The sequence below is a fragment of the Balaenoptera borealis genome (genome assembly GCF_965194805.1).
Source record: "Balaenoptera borealis genome assembly, chromosome: 9".
NCBI classification, from domain to species: domain Eukaryota; kingdom Metazoa; phylum Chordata; class Mammalia; order Artiodactyla; family Balaenopteridae; genus Balaenoptera; species Balaenoptera borealis.
Genome location: NC_138873.1, coordinates 16,424,425 through 16,444,909, shown reverse-complemented (window position 1 = coordinate 16,444,909; position 20,485 = coordinate 16,424,425). Strand labels below are relative to the sequence as shown.

Genomic DNA, 20,485 nt, shown 5'->3' with positions numbered 1-20,485 from the left:
GTGTTAATAATATAGATTGAATAGCCTTCCTAAAAAACCTTTGTAGTTAAACAAAAAGGAAAGACAAGGTTTTACTGAAAATGTGCCAGGTAGGAATGTTTTCTAACCTCGGTGAGACCAAAATTCTAGTAAGTAGACTGGATTATCCCCAGATTAAAACAATTATGCTATAAAATGTTTCCCAAGTATGGAGTGTGAAATAATTGTAGATGGTAAAAAGTCAAACTTTTTTTAACTGTATTTATTTTAATGTGTTTTAGGGGGTACTAATTAGTACTGTCAGACCCTTGATTTTTCAAATATTTTTACTTAGGTAAACCTTAAATAGATATTTGTTTTAAAGTTATTCAATTTAAAGAAAATTACTGTATAAATAGTACTTCCATGCTGCTCATGCATGTGCCAGAAATTGTGGTGATGCCCAAAAACTTCTGACCAATGCTTAAAGTGGGAATTTTGCAATAAAGTGTTTAACGCCAGACAGTAAAGTGCTGCTAAAGGGGTACAAAGTACCAAACATTACTTAATTATTTTAAATTTGTTATAGAAACTTGATATTTTCATCTACTATATACAATAGTTTGTCTTTTAAAATAGCAGAAAAGTTATCATTTAGTTACCAACTCCGTGGAGCAGGTAGAATTTTCAAATTAATATACATTGTTTTAACATAGTTTGGAAACTACAAATTATAAGCCTTGACTGGAGAGATCCAACAATGCATGCTCCTTTTACTTGAAACGTCCCCACAATAATTTGTAGGGATACTATTCTAAAATTATAATGGTACCTCCCTCCCCCATAAAAGTAGTTTCATAAACGTAATTTCATCTTAGACACAACCATGGAGGAATATAATTATTCCTTATATTTAAGATACCTCTGTACATTCAAACATTCTAGAACATTGGTCTCATAAAGCTGCAGTGACTTTATTTTATAAGTAAGAAAGATTAGATGTAGAGGATACATGATTTATTATCTAAGATCACAGAGCAAAGAAATTAGGAGTTAGTAGCAGAGCCAGGAGTAGAACTCCATTCTCACAACTCTTAATCTAATAGTCTTTCTAGTGTTCCATAATAAATATGATTTTAAAATAAAGTGAGAAATAAAGTCTGGTAAAATTTTCTACTGATTTACTCCTCCGAGGTCTATTGTCGATATTTAGTTAAATAAATAAGATTTTAGAAATTAGTTCATCTTTATATTTTATTTGTGTTGTTCAGATAGAGAACATTTAACAAAAACTTCCATTCCTGGTAGAAAACAAAAATATAAATACTACTTCAGTGAGAAATGAAACTCAAACTTTAATCAGACATAAATGCACTAGCAGTATTGCATTGTAGTTGGACACCTTTTCACCATCTTAGGTGACATTATGGTAATCTTGGCTATTAGTTACCATATGAATTGATTTCCCTTTTCTCCTGCTATAAATTGGGGGAAATGATGCTCTTTTCCCCTTTGAGGAGATATTGAGGTGGTTATGTCATTTACATGTTGCTCTTCCCCAGCAGAGAAGTGCCAGCCTGATAAGAGACAGGTTGTGAGGATCAAGCATGTGTGTCAGTTTCAGCTAGATGCTTCACTTGTTTAACAAGCTGTTTCATGCTGTGCAGTACAAATACTGTTTAAAGTTGCCAGTAATTTATGACTTTGTGATTTTTGCTTCCTTACAGATCAAAGGTCCACCATCAAAACACCAAAGACTCAAGACACAGAAGATGATGAGGGGGCTCAGTGGAATTGTACTGCCTGTACTTTTTTGAACCATCCAGCCTTAATCCGTTGTGAACAGTGTGAGATGCCAAGGCATTTCTGAGCCAAGAGGCCCTATATCTTCCCTAAAACCACATCTGAAGTTCAAGAAACTAGTCTGTCATCAGGGGAAAAGTTTCACTGCTACATAGGATTTTGTCAAATTGAAGGTGTGACAAGATGGTGTTGTGCTAATGTTAAATGTCAACCCACAGAGCTAATAATACCTCAGTCTAATATCATGGGCAGTTGAAATTCATCACATGAAGGTAATCTGCTGAAAGACTTGGTTGCCCACTGCCTAACCATGTACAGTGTTACCAGTAGCCCATTAAGGATAATTCTCAATATATTAATACCTAGGTGTTCCCAGTACCTTTTCCCCTCATGTCACTACTGAATTTTGACAGGAGGAAGGAATAGAACAATGGCTTTTTTTTTTTTTTTTAAAGCTTTCGGTGAAACACTACAAACATGAAGAAAAGGAACAAGGTTTAACTATTTAAAAACTGTTTGCTGCCATATAGTGCCAATGGATAGGGGAAGAACTTCACAAATCTGTGGTACTCTTGGCCTTGTCTTTGTCTTCCCTGAAAACGTCTCCACTCTGTGAAGCCAGCATCTAGGGTCTAAAGATGAAAAGAAAAGCAGCACGCATTGTCTGTACAAACATGGAGTGAAATATCCCAAAGCTTTTCCTACTGTACAGATCTCTCGAGTCTGCTTTAAGTGATTTCTTTTCTTCCTTATTATTTTCTTGTATTTCTATATGTATAGTGTAATAGTCTTTTGTTAACTAATTTTCTTTTTTCCTTTTAGTGATTAAGCACGATCATGTCCCTTTTTAAGCCTTACCTGAGAGAAGCAATGCCTTAAAATAAAAAAAGCATTAATGAAATGAAACTATGCACAAAATAACTTTCCTCTACTTATTCTGTACTTTGCCCTCATGAGTGCCGATGTTCTGTGAAGACATACAGATGCTGCACAGTGAATTGCAGAAAATATTACAAGACTTAACGTCTATAGGTCACACTATATACTGACTTTAGCAGTGGGTAACACAACACAGTGTTTTATCTTCCACAGGGAAGCTTAAAACAAAAGATATTTTTAACCCACTGACAGCAACAAGGTTAAGCTTGCTTTATCTGCCTCGTGTCCCACAGAACTCTCACAAGAGATTACTATTGGGAAAGTACAGTTTCAAAACCAGCAACAGCAGCAGTACCTACAGCCCTTTTTTCGGAGAGAAGTTTAAATGCTTTACTGTTGGGGCAGTCCGTTTCTAAACCTGACTTGGTGGCAGTATCATGTATATTTATAAAACAAGGCTAGTCATATTTAGGACAACTGAAGAAGAGCTGGAAAAAAGAAAAACAAGCAAACTTGAACACTGAAGCAACCTCAAGCATCTCTTTATTTTGATGATATATTTTTATAAGGAAAATAAATATTCAGATGATCAGGAATGTATATAACTAAATGAAATCAAGAAAAAGAAATAACAGTATGCATTTTAAAAAACAATTATGGAATTATATATCAGTGCTTAGAATGGGGCTAAGGGAAGTGCTGAAATGTAGCAAAAGATAGGAGGTAATGTAGACTGTCACCCACTGTAAATGTTTGCAAATGAATATTTTTAAATAAACAGGATTATTACAGGTGATTCTATATGAATGTCAAAGCCTTAACTTCCAGGCTTTGCATCTTGTATATGGGAAGAACTATGACAATCCTAGTTAATTAGACAATAAACTCAAAGCCCTTACCTTTGATGCATTTTGTTTTAAAAATAGGCCTTGTTTTTCAGCTTCATCTGCAGTTCTATGTGAAGATTGATAAATCAGTTTTTACTTGTTTTATTAATAAAACGTAATTTGGATATCTTGAGTTGATGGTTTTGTGATTTAGCTGGGTAAAAACTATCTTTGTAACAGATAAGTTATTTATAAAAATTAAAAAACTTATATTCTAATGTGGATTTTGTGACTTGTTTTTAAAGTTTGTGGGACAGGAGATAATTTATGCCCCAGCAGAACATTTGATAGTTAATATAAACCAGAGAAAACTCATTCTCTAGAGTCTTCTCATGACATCATGGCATTCCACTACATTTCTTGGATTATTTGTATCAATTTCCCCAGGCTGCTTTTTAACTAATGAGTGAAAGCAATCATGTTTAAGCTAAGGCAGAAAAATGAATATTGCTTTTTTCAGAGTTTATTATAGCTTTTTCTTTTATTTCTTTTGGGGTTTTTACACTTTACCCCGTTGTTGAAAATGTGATTTCTTGGGCCATTTAGCCTGAGTAGCCATTTAGTTAATATTTGCTCTCTCGTATTATGTGGAAGTGCTGAGGATGGTGGTGCTTCTCTTGAAGAGAACCTTTACATTGAGTTTTCAAAAAATTATGACTCAGTTTTTCTGAGCTTGAAAAGAGCAGAGTAGCCCTTGCTGATCTTGTTGTGACATAACTTACAGAAAGCTCTGCCTTGCCTTGACTGGTCTTTGAAACCTAGTAGGACATAAATATTCTTTGCCAGGGAATATGAGGTCTGGATATGTTGGTGGTCTGGAGACTACCTTCAGGAAATATTGCACTAAAATAGAATTACAGGTACTAAGAGCCTCAGATGGAAAGATGGACTTCGTTTCTCATTGCTGATCATCCTTGGGTGCTGACATTCTTTATATTGAAAGGGGAGGTGGGCAGTTAGCGGTTCATGTAAACTGGACTTCTCAGGAAAACTTTTATTTTTAACAAAATGTTGGCCAATATCTACTATATAACTAGTATGTTATACAAAGATGCACGTTGTATTGAGAATTTTTGTGGAAAAAATATAAAAATTTATTTTTCTTTTACAATTTCCATTTTTTTAAATGACAAGCAGGGCCAAACTACAGTGTAATATTAATTGACTTTATATTGGAGAATTGAAATTGTACATAAACTCATATCTATGATAGCTCAAAACTATATTAGCTATTAACTTTTATATTTTAATCAAAGCGTGTATAAATAGCAAGGTTAACTGACATTTCATCAGTTTCCTCTATCTATCCTGGTTTAATGTTGATGGGAAATTATAGTGAACAATGATAAGTTTAAGTAAATGGTATGAGATATAATCGTCAGTCTGTGAGTAATTGAAGTTGACTGTGTTGCCTTAGAAAATAATATTAAATGGCACCAAAGGCCATTCCAGATTTGATATCTGCGTGCCAGGTATTAGCATAGTTTCCTATATAATATTACAAAATACTTATATTTCTCCGTGACAAGTGAACATATTTTTTTTTTTTGGTTCTAGTTTTTAGAAACTATAATTGTATCCATTATACTTGAAGATGAAATGACTCAGGGCTGCATTTTAATTTTTATTGTTTCCATCTGAAAATACAATTAGGCAACTGAGAGAAAAGACTTCCTCTAAAGAAAGTACAATTTTGTAGCTTTATATTTGTTAAATTGGATTTCCCCCCCTCAATATGTAATAGGCTGTTTGGTGTTTTTTGTTGTTGTTCTTGTTGTTTTTTTAAGGGAGTGTAGTTAGTCATTAAAAGTGCTTGGTAATGCATTGTCTTTGCAACTATAAATTTCGTCCTGTATTACAAGTTCAAAAATAGAATTGCCATGTTACAGTACAATAGTTTATTAATTCGCCTAGTTATTTAGGAAGGTTATGAAAGCAGTTGCATTTTTAATACTGTGCCACCTTATTCCCCAGATAGACCCCTCAAACCTTAAGAGTCAGGACAGTTGGGATCCAATTCAGGCATCTCCCTAGATTTACTCTGTAACCCTGGGATAGTCCCTTGCTTTTCTTTCCTTGCCTTGTTAAAGGAAGATAATTATACTAATGTTAAACCCTGCTCACAGAGGTGTTGAGGGGCTTAATGTGAAACTATCTGAGCCAACCTCTTTTCTCTCTAGGAACCGGATTATCCTAAAACAGTGGGTTATGTTTCTGTATGAATGGGTTTTGAGGCATTTTTCTCAACAGTATTAATGAACAGAATGGTAAGTTTACTATTTATTTCTCTGAATTGGTATAGGGACATCTCAGTCGATCAGAATTTGGTATTTCAGTCACTGTAATTCTTTCCCTCTTTTAAAGTCAAAAGGTTGATTGCTTTGCAAAGGTTACAAAGCTGACCTGAAGATCAAGTGTGTTTATATTTCTCTTGCATGTCCAGCTCTCTAAAGAATGTACGTTTTATGATGGAGAATAGCAAATTATTTCTCTAGGAAAATAAACACTTTCTTCAAAGGACTTAGTCCAGTGTTTGCACATCTGCATATTTGTTTTAAGCCTAAAATTGACCCAAGGTCCACTTCATTCTAGCCTCTGTTTACAGATCCCCTTCTTTTACCTCTTTTTTTTTTTTTTCCCCCTCTTCTGAGGGCAGAAATACATCTCTCCTCTGATCCCAACTGCATTCGGCCCTCCATATCTGCAGGTTCTACATCTTCGGATTTAAGCAACCACAGATCAAAAATACTCAGGAAGGGACTTCCCTGGTGGTCCAGTGGTTAAGAATCCTCCTTCCAAAGCCACGGTTTGATCCCTGATCAGGGAACTAAGATCCCACATGCCGCAGGGCAACTAAGCCCACGCGCTGCAACTACTGAGCCCACGCACTCTGGAGCCCGTGTGCCACAACCAGAGAGAAACCCACGCACCGCAATGAGCCCACGCACTGCAACGAAAGATCCCGCATGCCACAAGGAAGATCCTGTGTGCCGCAACTAAGACCCAACGCAGCCAAATAAATAAATAAATGTTGGGAAAAAAATACTCGGGGAAAAAAATTCCAAAAACTTCCAAAAAGCAAAACTTGAATTTGCTGTGCACCAGCAGCTATTTACATTGTATTAGGTATTATAAGTAGTCTAGAGATCATTTAAAGCATAAAAAATACTACACCTTTTTATATAAGGTACTTGAACATCCTTGGATTTTGAATATCTTGGGGGCGGTCCTGGAACCAATCCCCCGTGAATACCAAGGGACGACTTACATAGTAAAACCATTACAACTTACCAATCTACATTCCAAAAATGCTTATTGATCCTCATAGCATAGTGAATAAATACTGTGGTATCTTCAACGTGGCAATGCTTTCCAGAGAGTTTAAAAACAAAAAAGCTGGGCTTCCCTGGTGGCGCAGTGGTTAAGAATCCGCCTGCCAATGCAGGGGACATGGGTTCGAGCCCTGGTCCGGGAAGATCCCACATGCCGCGGAACAACTAAGCCCGTGTGCCACAACTACTGAAGCCTGCGCGCCTAGAGCCCGTGCTCCACAAGAGAAGCCACCGCAATGAGAAGCCTGCACACTACAACGAAGAGTAGCCCCTGCTCGTCGCAACCAGAGAAAAGCCCACGTGCAACAATGAAGACCCAAAAGCAGCCAAAAATAAATAAATAAATAAAAATATTTTTACAAAAAAAGAAAAAAGCTCCCTCCCACCTATGAAACCACCATTAGTTCCTAGTAGGCTCAGTGCCTTTCGCACTGTGATCTAATTGGTTCTGCCTCTGGCTTCTTCCTCTCACCTTGCACCTGCAGCTAAAGAGAGAACATCATCTCCATGCTCTCTTCAGAAACCTCTACTGTTTCCCCATTGCTGACTGGGCTTAACTTGTACAATTCTGTCGTCTTTTCAGGACGGTTTGTTACTTTCCAACAGAATACTCTTCCAGCTAAATTGGCCTCATCATTTCCCTGAAGAGATCTTGCACCGCCCCACATCACCCCAATGTACTTTTGTCCATCCCATTTCCCCTGTCTCTACTTAAGTTTAACCTTTCAAGCATCAGGTCAAGGGTCAAGGTTGTGAGAACTTTCCAAACTGCACCTTCTCATGGCACTTGCTATATTTTCTGCCCATTTGGCATTCACTGCTACTTTGACCTCTCCATTTACATCCTGACAGGGCAGGTATTGTTACACACCCCCTTTGTGTCCTCACAGTAAATACCCTATGTACAGCAAGAAGTCAATAATAGTTGATGGTGGTAATGATTCTTGAGGACCAAGTTAATCTCTAACATTTAATTCCAAGTTAATCAGTGGGTACAGCCATTTTGAACTTGATATGTATTTTCTCATAGGACCAATATCATAAGTGATAGGTTCCCAGGCCAGATCACTAATTAACTGGAATGCTTTGCATTTGAAATACTGAAATAAGGTGCAGTACTATTGGGGTAAGTAAATTAACAATGAAATTAAGTGAAAATGTTTCAAATCTCTTACGTGCGTTTCTGGAAGAGGGTGGAGAATTAGAGACCTTTGTGGATATTCTGGAAGATTCAGAAATTTGGCATTTGAAATTGAGTCTCCTGATTCTGTTACATCTGATTTCACTTTAGAGCTTTAATTTTGCCTTTTTCTTAGGTAAAGATGCTTGCGTGGCTTGTTCTTAAACATAACGAGGATCGATTTTTTTTTAATTCACAATTGAAGCAGAGAAGGACATGAGAGAATATTTTTCCTGAGAAAACTGGTCTAGAGAAGAGGAAAGAAAGAAGAAAGTGGAATGTGAAATGTGAAATAACTCCTCCCCTTTCCCAAGAAGGGGGTGGAAAGACAGGCTTCCGACTAAAGGAACAATAGCAGAGAGCAGGGACTAGGTGTATATTTGTGACTCAGGCATGTATAACCAAGACACTGCCTGTGTGATGGGCACCATGAAACAAGGGTACATTTTATTACACGAATTGGCTTGAAGTCATAATGACTATCTTTTGGGGTTTTAATAGAATTATTTCACAAACCCTTTCACTGAAGCACCAGATTCAGTATCCCAGAGCATAATTACATTACTATCGAATGGTAAAAACATACAGCAAAGTTTTTTAAACTTGTCACTGTATTTCTTTATCAACCACAATCTTATTCTTTTCTACTGTTCACAACCATTAACGTACCATAGTTAAAGGCACTGACTTCACATTACATGAAACAAATGGCCTCCACATACCAAGACAAATGAAATAAAGAATAAGCAGGACTCGCTGAAAACCTTCGGCCAACTGGCATTTTTTTCCTCTGAGCACATGTGCTCTGACATCTACGTTCGCTACAGTGCAGAAATCTTGAGACCTCCTTGAGTTGTATGAAGCTTTCATTTTTCATGGCATTTTTTACATAGTCATGAGTCCACAAGTAAAAGGATTTTGTTACTATATTGAGTCATTAGGTTCTATTTTCTCAGGTTTCTACAAGGATACAGAGGAAAAAATGCCCTTCTGTTCTCAAAGAATACAATTCAGTAACCCTTCAGCTTTCTCCTCTAGACAGAATAACGACCTTCAGTCTTTCCTCATACACTCTGTTTTCCTTTCCTAAGGCCCCAGCTTCCTCTACCACGCTTTATGAATTATAATTGGACATAGAACCTTTGGCATCTTTATTCATTCAGAAAATGGGCTTGGGGCTTCCCTGGTGGTGCAGTGGTTAAGAATCCGCCTGCCAATGCAGGGGACACGGGTTCGAGCCCTGGTCCGGGAAGATCCCACATGCCGCGGAGCAACTAAGCCCATGCACCACAGCTACTGAGCCTGCGCTCTAAAGCCTGCGAGCCACAACTACTGAAGCCCACGCTCCTAGAGCCCGTGGTCCGCGATGAGAAGCCACTGCAATGAGAGGCCCGTGCACCACAACGAAGAGCAACCCCTGCTTGCCGCAACTAGAGAAAGCCCGCGCACAGCAACGAAGACCCAATGCAGCCAAAACTTAATTAATTAATAATTAATTGATTGATTAAAATAAGAAAGAAAATGGGCTTAATGCTTGTTTTCTGGCACTTGTATGTCCTGTGCTTTTGGCTTCACGTTTGGGGCACGTGGGAGGTTTCCTCCTGTGGCGTTTGTCACACAGCTCTCCGCCTATGCTCTTCAGGGTGATTTCATGGACTCGGTTGACCTTAGAATTGTGCTACCCAGTTACTCACTCCGGTTTTTGCTTTTGTTACATTTTGTTTTCTTAATCCATCAGTGCTTTTACTTCACGGCTACTGACTTTATGCTGTTGTGGTTTTTTTGTTTCGTTTTTTGGGGTTTTTTTTGGCTGTGCCACGTGCCCCAACCAAGGATTGAACCCAGGCCACTGCAGTGAAAGCACGAAGTCCTAACCACTTGACTGCAGGGAATTCCCTATGCTGTTTTTATAGAAGCTTTTCTTTTCTAATGTTTTAAAGTATTTAAACTTTAATTTCTCTTTCAGTGTTAACCATCCATCCAAAATTAATCCTTTTCTACGTACTGAGCATTTTCTCAGTAGGTTTGTCTGTGACTCACCAGGAGACGAGCAGAATGGGGTGGGGATTCTTAGCCTCAGGACCAACCGTGACTCAGTCCTTGATAACGTCTTGGAACATCTCTACTCGGCACGTCCTCAGACTACACAGTTCACCTGAGAGCCCAAGAACACCTTTCCTGGCTTGATAATGAGATGCCCAGGAGATTATCTACCTCATATTCCACTTCCCTGTTTCTCTTTAACAGGTAATCACGTTGATCTGACAAGGTTTGCTTCTTCGGCAGATGAATTGGGCACTGTGTAATTTTCAAAATATGATTAACACCTGCTTTTTACTACGTTAGGCACTGTTCCAAATGCTTTACAAATATTAACTCATGCGATCCTCATAACAACCCAAAGAGGTAGAGGATATGATATTCCCATTTACAAAAGAAGAAGTGAAGCAGAGAGGTTAAGTAACTCTCCCAAGGTCACACAGCTAATAGGACCAAAATTAAAAACCGAGCAGTCTGACTCCACTCATGCTTTTAACCACTACAGTGAGCTACCTTCAGGCTCTCCTGAGGGGCTTGCAGATGGATTTTTATTGCTATTTATTCCAAGGTATCTATAGTAAGTGATCAGCTCTCAGTCTCTGGAATCTTCTTTCCATCTGAGGAGAAATTTTGCATTTCAATTTTTGCTACTCCTCCTTCCGCTAGCCTTCCTAGTCTTACTCCTGCGAGTGAGGGCAGGGTCTCTTGTTCTGTTCACCACTATGTACCTGCTCCCCATGTGGGCCTGGCACATTGAGGTGCATAACAAATTTTAAGTTACCTGATAAATTTGGTGACCTAGTATAACTTTATTTTTCTATCATTTTCCCCCAAATGCTTCTCAATATCACATTCCTCCCATAGGCCAAGCATTGTGTTAGATAACATGGCAGATACAGTCACCGCCTTAGAGCTTACAAAAGGGAAATCAGTACAGTCAGTCCTTGTTATTCTTGGAATTTCATAAAATTTGTGAATTTGTCTACTCACTATAGTCATTCATGGACATGCACAGACCGATGAAAATTTTGAGTTTCCTGACACTCAGGCTCAGGTCAGACAGACAAGGTGAGGACCCTGCCTTTTTGTTTCAGTTCTCCTACTATAAACACCTGTCCTTTTTTATGGTCTATTTAGTGCCATAGTTTTTGCATTTTTGTGCTTTTTATTGGTGATTTTGCTGTTTACGATGACCCCCAAGCATAGTGCTGAAGTGCTGTCTAGTGTTCCTGAGTTCAGGAAGCCCAGGATGTGCCTAAGGAGAAGAGACAGTGTGTCAGGTTAAGCCTTGTTCAGGCGTGAGTCATGGTGCTGCCGGGGAGGTCAAAGTCAATGAGTCAAGAGTACCTATGAAACACACATAGAAACAAGGTCATGTATTACTTGGCTGATGAAAACGTTGTGACCAGAGGCTCATGGGAACATAACCCTGTATTTCCCTAGGAGTAGGAGTTTAGTCTTCACTAATACAGTGTTTGTGGAGACTTTACAGAACACAGCTACCATAAATAACAAGAATCGACTATAATTATAAGGCAAGTGCTGTACAGAGGGGTACAAAGTTCAGTGATGGGAGAGATGACTTCTAATGGTTGAGTCAGAGACAACTTATGAAAGGGAGGCATTTGAAATGGGACTCACGGTAAGCAGGAATCTGACAGAGGTGGGAAGACATTCCAGGTGCGGGAAACAGTGTGAGCCCCAGTGGAGTCTAGAAGCTACAGGGGCTGTGCAGAGATCTGCAGGGAACCTCGCTTGGCTGAAAGGTGAGTACAGGTTAGGAAGAAAAGACAGGAAAGGTAATTTGGACCATTCTGTGGAGGATGATTGAGAATGTGCTTAATTTAATAGGCAATAATGAGCCATGGAAGGTTTTGGGGTAACTTGCCCAAGGAAATGAAAACAGAAGTCCACATAGCAAGTTTACTCATTATAGCCCAAAACTGCAAACAACCCACGTGCCCATCAGTAGGTGAAGGGATAAACAGATGTGGTCTATATATACATTGGAGCACTACTCAGGATTAAAAAGGAACAAATACTGATACAACAACATAGACGAATCTCACATGCATTATGCTGAGTGAAAGAAGCCAGACAGAGGAGTACATTCTGTATGATTTCATTATTGTGAAATTACAGAAACAGCAAAGCTAATCTATAGTGACAGAAAACAGAGCAGTGGGATAGAATTCACTGAAAAGGGCACAAGGGAACCTTTGGGGTGATGGATGTGTTTACATCTTGATTGTGGCAAAGTTACATGGGTGTATCCATTTGTCGAAACTCATTTAAAAATGGGAATTTTTGTATAAAAATTACACAATTTATGTGAGTGTACTTTATTGTATTAAAACAGTACATATCAAAATAAATTAATAAATTTAATCTTAAAAGAAACTTTAGGGGAGGAAACATCTGTTTTAATACCTTGGGGGGAAAGCTGATGAACAAACACCCATGAGAAAGACAAATAAGGGGAAAAGCAGAAACACAAAACAAGTTGCCAGCTAGGTGCCCTCTTAGTAATTATCAGCTATAAGGTGGAACCTTGTCACATCTGAAGTTTAAAGACTCACAGACATCATCCTATGTGAGAATTTCAATTATCTATACTGTCACTAACTTGTATCTTACTTACAAGTACATAGTAGTAGTGTATATAGGAATTCCTGTGAAAGCTATCACCACTGTCTATCAGATAACCAATATACCTGGTCAGTTTTCTTCTCAAACCATTGACTGAATTAACGCTAAGCAAGAGGAGGTCAACCTGTGCTGAGGAGCATTGTGTCGTCGTCTGTTCTAGGGAGCTCAGCGTGAGATCAGTGGCCACGAGGACGCTGTGAAAGTGGCCAGGGGAACTCTGCCACATGTACACCGAGATCAGTGCTGTCCGAGGACTTTGAGTCCTCAGGTCCTTCCAGAGGATCATTCTTCGTGAGGGAGGGAGGAGCTGCCTTGTCCTGGCGGTGCTCACTCGCGTGCACCCACCACTGCATGTTCCATAAAGGGACACAGCATCAGCACCCCAAGGACACAGCCTCTGGCCTTCTGGCAGCTGGAATTCTGCAGCACAAACAGATGTTCTTCAGGGAGCGACCCGTGTTTAGCTTTCCCAGTTTTGACTGCCTTTTTCCTAAACTATTCATTTAATTCTAGTAATTCTCTTGTATATAAAATTAGCATCTCTGGTTACACTCACTATGTAACATTTTATGCTGACAAATCCCGAACAACTATCAGATGCTTCTGCTTTCCAGAGTTAAATCTTGATTTAGAAATTTCATTTCTTTTTTATTCATTCAAAAAATGCAGTCCTATGTGCCAAGCACTCTTCCGGTTCTGGGGACACAGAGTCGGCGTTACAGTTACCACGGTGCCCGCCTGTCCCCCGGGACCTCTCACAGCCCGGGACTGCCTGTCACGTGCCTTCTCTGTATGTTGCCCAGTTGCTTTGAGAGTGGTCTTGTCATATTTTGGTTTCAGGTTCTCCCATTAGTAGCATGTGCTCAAATTCAAGAGAATACATTTCTAGTAGTTTTGGGGGTTTTTGGGGTTTTTCTGTTTTGTTTTGTTCTGGCTGAGCCTCAGGGCATGTGGGATCTTAGTTCCCCAAGGAGGGATCGAACCCACGCCCCCTGCAGTGGAAGCGACACCAGGGAAGTCCCGAGAATACATTTCTAAATGTGAGCAACCATTTCTTTTACTGAAGAACGATAAACTGTGATACTTTCCTGGCTTCTGCTTCTGTGATATAGTGGAGAACCTCACTTGTCAAGACGTGTTGCAAAATGCTCCAAAAATTAGCTGTTAGTCTCTTCAGAGCGGGTCTTGGTTGTCATATTGTTGAGGCGGGTGGAGAGGAAAACGGGCAAGTGAGCAGCTCTGGGGTCACTGCTCCCGAAAGGCTGGAAAGTGTCGCTCTGACCCTACACTCGTTTGTCTCTTCATGTGTGGTCTGCTCAGCAGCAGCCGATTTTAAGTTGGATGGATTCCTAAATCCCACATCGTTTTTTGTTCGTTTCTCACTGTCTTTAAATGTTTCCTTTAATAAGGAAGGGAGAGTGGAGGGTCTCTCAGAAAGATGATGCCCTTCCCCCTTAAGCGCCATGCTGGGGAGGACACAGCACACGTGTGGCTTCTCCCCTTGGGCTCCCCTTTCTCGCTTTCTAAGCACATCATGAGGACGTCTTCCATCAGCTGAGCCCTGTGTGGCACGGCTCCTAACTGCTGAATAAACAGAATAGAAGTCAAGCAGAAGAAAAGCACGAATACACACAGAGGCATAATTACACGGGAACATTTTTAAGTTTAAAACATTGCTCACTCGGAAAAAACTTTAGAGAGAGGAGTTTAAGCTGTTTTCAGTTTTCCCTTCAGAAATATTTTCTGACAGGGTTGATATTTCCATAGTTCAAAAGAAACTTTTCGAGCAGAGGATTAAAGTTTTGATTAATTCCAAAAGACAGCACAAACGTGGTAGCGGCCTTCAAAAGCACCTATGATGCTGATCATAGGAAACGGCCAACTCCATCTCCGAAGGGGCTGTTTGAAAATCCACGTGAAGCCATCACCTCTACTGCCTGAGAACAAAGTCCTTCCCACAGTGAGCCTTCACCCACCACCTGTGTTGGCTGGGTTAGGGCATTTATCCTTGAGTAAGTCCCATCCCTACCCCTCTTCACAAATCATTCACGGGAAAAACACAGGAGCTGCCACAACGTGAGCACAAATTTAGTTCACGGCTCATCGAGAGAAACAGCAACAGAGCCAGGGGAACAGGAGAGCCCCCAGGAGGAGCTTTTACTCCGGTGGCTCCTCAACGCCAGGCTTCACGCTGTTCCCAATCCACGCTGATTCCTTCAGCGATCTGGAGCAAATAAAAAAAATGAGAACAGTATGCTGCATTTTCATAGCTGATTTTGTTTTAAAGGCTACCTTTTGTTCTAAACATTTTTAAACTTCTTTGTAGACCCTTAACCCCTTGAGAAAATGTCCCAGCAGTAGAGCTTTTAAATCCAAAAAGCCTCTCTATGGGACTTCCCTGGCGGCGCAGTGGTTAAGAATCCGTCTGCCAATGCAAGGGACACGGGTTCGGGCCCTGGTCCGGGAAGATCCCACATGCCGCGGAGCAACGAAGCCCACAACTACTGAGCCTGCGCTCTAGAGCCAACGAGCCACAACTACTGAGCCCGTGAGCCACAACTACTGAGCCTGCGCGCCTAGATCCTGTGCTCTGCAACAAGAGAAGCCCCCGCTCGCCGCAACTAGAGAAAGCCCGCGTGCAGCAACGAAGACCTAACGCAGCCAAAAATAAATTAATTAATTAATTTTTTTTAAAAGTTTTTTTAAAGAGCCTCTCTGTGAGCTCACACCCTCCAAGAAGCCGACCCGAGGCGAGGCGAGATTAGAGATGCAAGAGATGGGGGAGGGGAGGGCGGCAGAGCACCGCGTGGCCTGAGCCCTGGGAATCGGGGAGGAAGGACAGGGCAGACAGACTCGGGCCGCAGCACAGATCTAAGGAAGTTCCAGCCGGGGCGGTGGGGAGCCCTGAGCAGTGGCGGCCTGTCAGAAGAGCCCATGTCTTCATGTCCTGGTACCCCCTGGGCTCCGTCAGTGGCTGGAAACAGCCTCGGCGCAGATGCGGCGACGGATCTGCCGGGACAGCGGCTGGGGCCTCGGTCGCAGCGGGGCGTCTGGGCAGCTCACGTTCACGGCTGTCACGGTTCAGCCACGCGCCTCACGGACCGACTTTACGTCTTCACGTGCGTCTGGGCAGCAGCGCCTCCACAGTTTCCGTGGGCCTCTTGCTAAGGAGGGAGGCTGGCGGTCACCCTCCTGCTCCTGTCACTGCACTTGATCTGGGGGCCACATCGGGGGCTCACCCCCGCCCTCTTCCACTACCAGTTCCCAGTTCCCAGTTCCCCTCACCCTCAGCCTTCCCCTCAGCAGGTCTTTGGGGTGTCCCTGGTGTAACCCAGACCTCCTGGCCTGAGGGTGCTGAGTCCCGGCAAGCACAGCCTGCACAGCCCAGGGGCTGCCAGGGTCTACGAAGAGCCACGCTGAGGCGGGGAGCAGGAGGTGGCCACACCGGTCACCCGGGGTCCACACACGTTCCTCCCGGTCCCCACGATCATGATCGTGGCCCCTCACGTGCTGGGCACTGGACACGAGGGCGAAAGTGCCACAACAGTCCTTGTAGTTCAGTGGGACTTGCTGTGCACTCTAGCAAGAATGCACCCCCTTTCTGGGCTAGGACCTGCAACCCTGCAGGGCCCAAAGTTGGGGAACGAGAAGCACACAGTCCCCCAGTGGGTCATCAGTGGTCATGGTAAATGGAACCACTTCTGTTCCACCGCTTGTTTCCTAGCCCCAAGGACTCCTACTGGGGACACAGTCCCACAATAGAGATTTCTGACTCCATGCCCAAACTGCTCTCTGAAGGGTGGCACCTCTCCTTTTCCGAATGTTACTGCTAAACTGGGGCTGCAACTGTGCTGGTAGCCACTTCGGTGCTCCACGAGGCCAGCGTTCCTGGCTGCTGCAGTATGTGATATGACCAACATCTCATGATTGAGGACACGCTCCTGCACCTCGTTCACCGTGAAGAGCATCCCCTGGCCTTACAGCGTGCTGTGTGGGATTCTGTGCCCATGGATAAGGCATTCAGGAGGCCCCCAGATAGTGGTGCTGGCTGAAGCTCTGTGGGCAAGAAAGGCAAACCCACACCAAGAATAGGTATCTACTCTGATGAGGAACAACTGATGGCCCTTCCAGAACAGAAGGGGCCAAGTGTAGTTGACGTGCTCCCAAGAGGTTGGCGGTGGTCCTTTGAGGAAGACTACCATATCAGGGGCTCAGCACTGGCCTCCAGGGGCCTGAAGTAGAGAGAGTGGACTTAGAGTCCATATTAGGTATGTATTAATATGTAGCCTCCCTCATTGTCACCATGGCCGCTCCGCTTGTGCACCCATCATGCCAGTTCCAGGGGGTCAATGACAAAGTTTGACTGATGTCAACTGGCTAAGTCATTTTGTCTACTTGGTTGTTCACTGCCTTTTCCATAGTGATGCTTTCTGATGGACATAATGTATGATAACTTCTCATTTCATGCCCCCCCCGTATGTCCATCACATGGTCTAACCCCACCTCCTTGTCTCCCATCTTCCAATCCTTTTTATTTCAAGCCCCTGATCAGACATCCAGGTATTGGCCACTGCCCAGAGTGATGTATAGTCTCACCTTAGACCGTGTCTCCTTCCACTTAAAGTGGGTGGCCAGGTGTACTGCTCACAGTTCCACACCTTGGGAAGATTTTCCCTCTCCACTGTCTTTCAAGGCACCCCTGAGCGTAGCTGTAATGCAGCCACTGTACATTTGCAGCTTGTACCCACATACCGATGAACCCATCCATCAACCGAGGTTGGGTCTTTTCCTCCTGGTCATATAGGACCCCCCCGCTTAAGGCCATAAGTGTGAGCTGGGGAAATGACACTGGTGGTGATTTGGGTTCCGGCTACCTGCTCATGTAGCCCACCTGTGCCATCTGGCCCAGCTTAGGCTTGATTCTGGATGGACCATTTCCATCTTACAATGGACTGATGGTGGGTCCATTCAACTTTATGACTTGATGAGTCATGTGATAAGACCCGTAATGGACAGTCCTGCATGGTCACTTGGCACCCCATGATCAAGGCCCAGTAACATACCAGGAACTACTTCCCAAAACAACTGCATAGCATGGCCTTGTTCCAAATTTCGAGGGTCTGTGCTGTTATTCTCCCACTCGAGGGGGTCTCCATAAGCTCTACCCTGCATCTTCTTTCACCACTGACACCTTCAACACCATAGGGTCTGATGGATATTATGGGCCAAGCAGCCTGGGCCAGCTACAAAACTGTTTCCTGCTCCCAACCCCATGCAAAGCTGACAAACTTTCATGTCACCTGGTGTATGGGCTGGAGGTGTGGAATGTGTTGCTTCCAGAAGCCAAAGAGGCCCATCAGGCACTGAGTTTTCTTCTCTCTGATGGACAATGCAAGATACAGTAATTTGTCTTTTATTTTGAAGGAGACATCTGGGCATGCCCCTGACCACTGGACCTCTGAAAACGTCACTGAAGTGGTTGGTCCCTAAATCTTCATAGCGTTTATCTCCCACCTCTAATGAGCGTATGTCTTACCAAGGCCTCTGCTTACTAGTCACCTCTTGCTCTCCTATCTGATCAGCATACCATCAATGTGACTGATGGGTCAGCGTGATGTTCCATGGGCAGTTCAGGCAATCCAGCTCTCTTTGGACTAGATCATGACAGAAGGCAGGAGAGTTAACATAGCCCTGAGGCAAAACTGTAAATGAATTTGTTGTCCATCCAATGTGAATGCACTGTTTCTCATCTTCTTTTCTAATTGGAATAGAAAAGAATGCATTTGCCATAGCCTCCAAATGCCTGGGTATTGTCCTTCCCGTATACAGTCACCTAACTGGCCACAGGTCCCTCCAGGGAGAGGCTGGGGGATCATCACAGTACGCATTTGCCACGGTGTTACAGGGTCCTTCTTCCTAAGGACGTGGCCACTCATCAGGTAATGGGTTCCAGACCTGAAAATAGACTCTGGTCCAGAAACGGAGGAGAGGATCATGACTTTATTTGGGTAAGTTCCCTTAGCTTTCCGCTCTTCCAGCCTTGCCTTGCTCTGGTTGTAGATGTTAAGCAGTGCCCCTGTTGGCTCCCCATCTACTTGGCCTCAAGGGTCACCATGCTCTAATGACCATCCCCATGATTCTTGCTGGTCAAGCACCCTCCCATCTTGCTGTAAAATCATTGTAGCCTCCAGTTTCTGGTAGCTAAGCACTGCTACCCAGTCTTTACTACTTCATGGGGGTGGGAAATGGATATTAACGAGCCCTGCTCTGTGCCATCCCTTTTACCATCAACCCTGGGCTGCAGCAGAAAGCCACCGCTGAACTTCCTGGTGATGCTGGGTCCCTCTCCCCCATGTGTTCCTGATGGCCCCGTCTGGAACTTTTTTGTGGGTCTTCGGCCTCACATAGGATAAGCTTTCCAGTGTGGCCATTCCCCTCAGTCTCTCTTCCTTCCTTCACCATCTGTTAGGGCAGCTCAGGCCTTTTCACCTCACTCAGTGTTGGCTGCCGCACTTCAGGCTTCTAACGGCCACCTCAGCAGGAGTCTGCCCCTCCTCTGGAGGCCTTGCCAGGGTGTTAAACCCCATGTCTGATAAAGTGCCCCAAATCGATGCATTCTTGCTTACCCAATCTTATGTTCTAGCCTCTTTGATGAAGCCCCTCAAAATCCAATCCCAGAGAGACTCCCCTGGCTCCTGCCCACACGTGCTTGCTGATTCTCCCAACACCTTTGGAATATAATCATCTTCCTCCCTGATCAGGAACAGTCTATGTACAGCCAAATTATGCTGGAATTGAACCCTAGTTGTCAGCCTGGCGGCCAGGAGAGGAGATGAGGGCAGCTCCTGAGGGGACTCCTGCCGCCCTGCAGGACCGTGGCCTCTGTAGTGTCTTTCCAGCACAGGGAAGGGCCATCTTACTGGGAAGGGGCCACTTCCACAAGCTCTGAGGGCTTGGGAGAAGGGGCAGCAGGGGGTCTGCAGAGCCGACATCCTCGGAGACATCCATCCACATGTCCCCATCACATGCTCATGCGTCATGTTTTCCCAGCCAAGGCAAAGACCTTACAGACCTGCCTTGACGGAGTATTTAAACAGCTCTGAAGTTCTGAGTCTATCAGGTCCTCCATCCACTCTTCAGCTGTGTCAGTTCTTCTACTGCAGGAGGTAAAAGCCTCTTTACCAAGAGGCCTCACACCCAGCCTTTAACTGCTCATTAAGGGCATAATAATAGTAATAAGTATTTATTATCCCTCTGCGGGGCCTTAAGGCAGCTTAGCAGTTACCAAAAGCTCCACTCCTGTAGACGTTGTTTTCCCATCTTCACGCTGGAAGGATAATTGCCACCACCGGGACCTTTTCCTTGGATCACCACTGATGAAATCTTTAGCGACCGGGCTGCCACGGTGTGTCAGGGGCCCACGTACCACTCAGAACGGCGCCTCCTCGCCCTGGGCAGTGAGGCAGCCAGTGCGCAATCCCCCCTCGTCTCCTGGGACCCCTCCTGGCACCACTTGTGTTGCTTCAGCTTCCCACTGAAGTGGATACCGAGATGGGTTAGATGTGTGAGATGTGCTGGGGGAAACACCAGGGTAAAGGAGAAAGGAGCGATGCAGACCTCACCGTGTGTGTGTGTGTGTGTGTGTGTGTGTGTGTGTGCGTGTGTGTGTGTGTGCGTGTGTGTGCGTGTGTGTGTGTGTGTGAGAGAGAGAGAGAGAGAGCAGGAAGGAGGATGGAGTGGGGAAGGTGCAGAGCTCA

The 20,485-nt window shown here is 43.3% G+C and overlaps 1 protein-coding gene across 5 annotated transcripts in view; it reads left to right on the top strand.

Annotated features, from left to right (window-relative positions):
• Positions 1-3,652, top strand: part of TAB2 (TGF-beta activated kinase 1 (MAP3K7) binding protein 2) — an 84,296-nt gene extending 80,644 nt beyond the window's left edge. For 4 of the 5 annotated variants that reach the window (XM_082405480.1, XM_082405479.1, XM_082405477.1 and 1 more), the window contains one exon: positions 1,686-3,652. In XM_082405480.1, coding sequence (XP_082261606.1) covers positions 1,686-1,828 — 143 coding nt within the window. In that variant the 3' untranslated portion in view covers positions 1,829-3,652. The remainder of the gene's footprint in view (positions 1-1,685) is intronic. The other variant, XM_082405481.1, reaches the window with a different exon arrangement.
• The last annotated feature ends 16,833 nt before the right edge of the window (positions 3,653-20,485 follow it).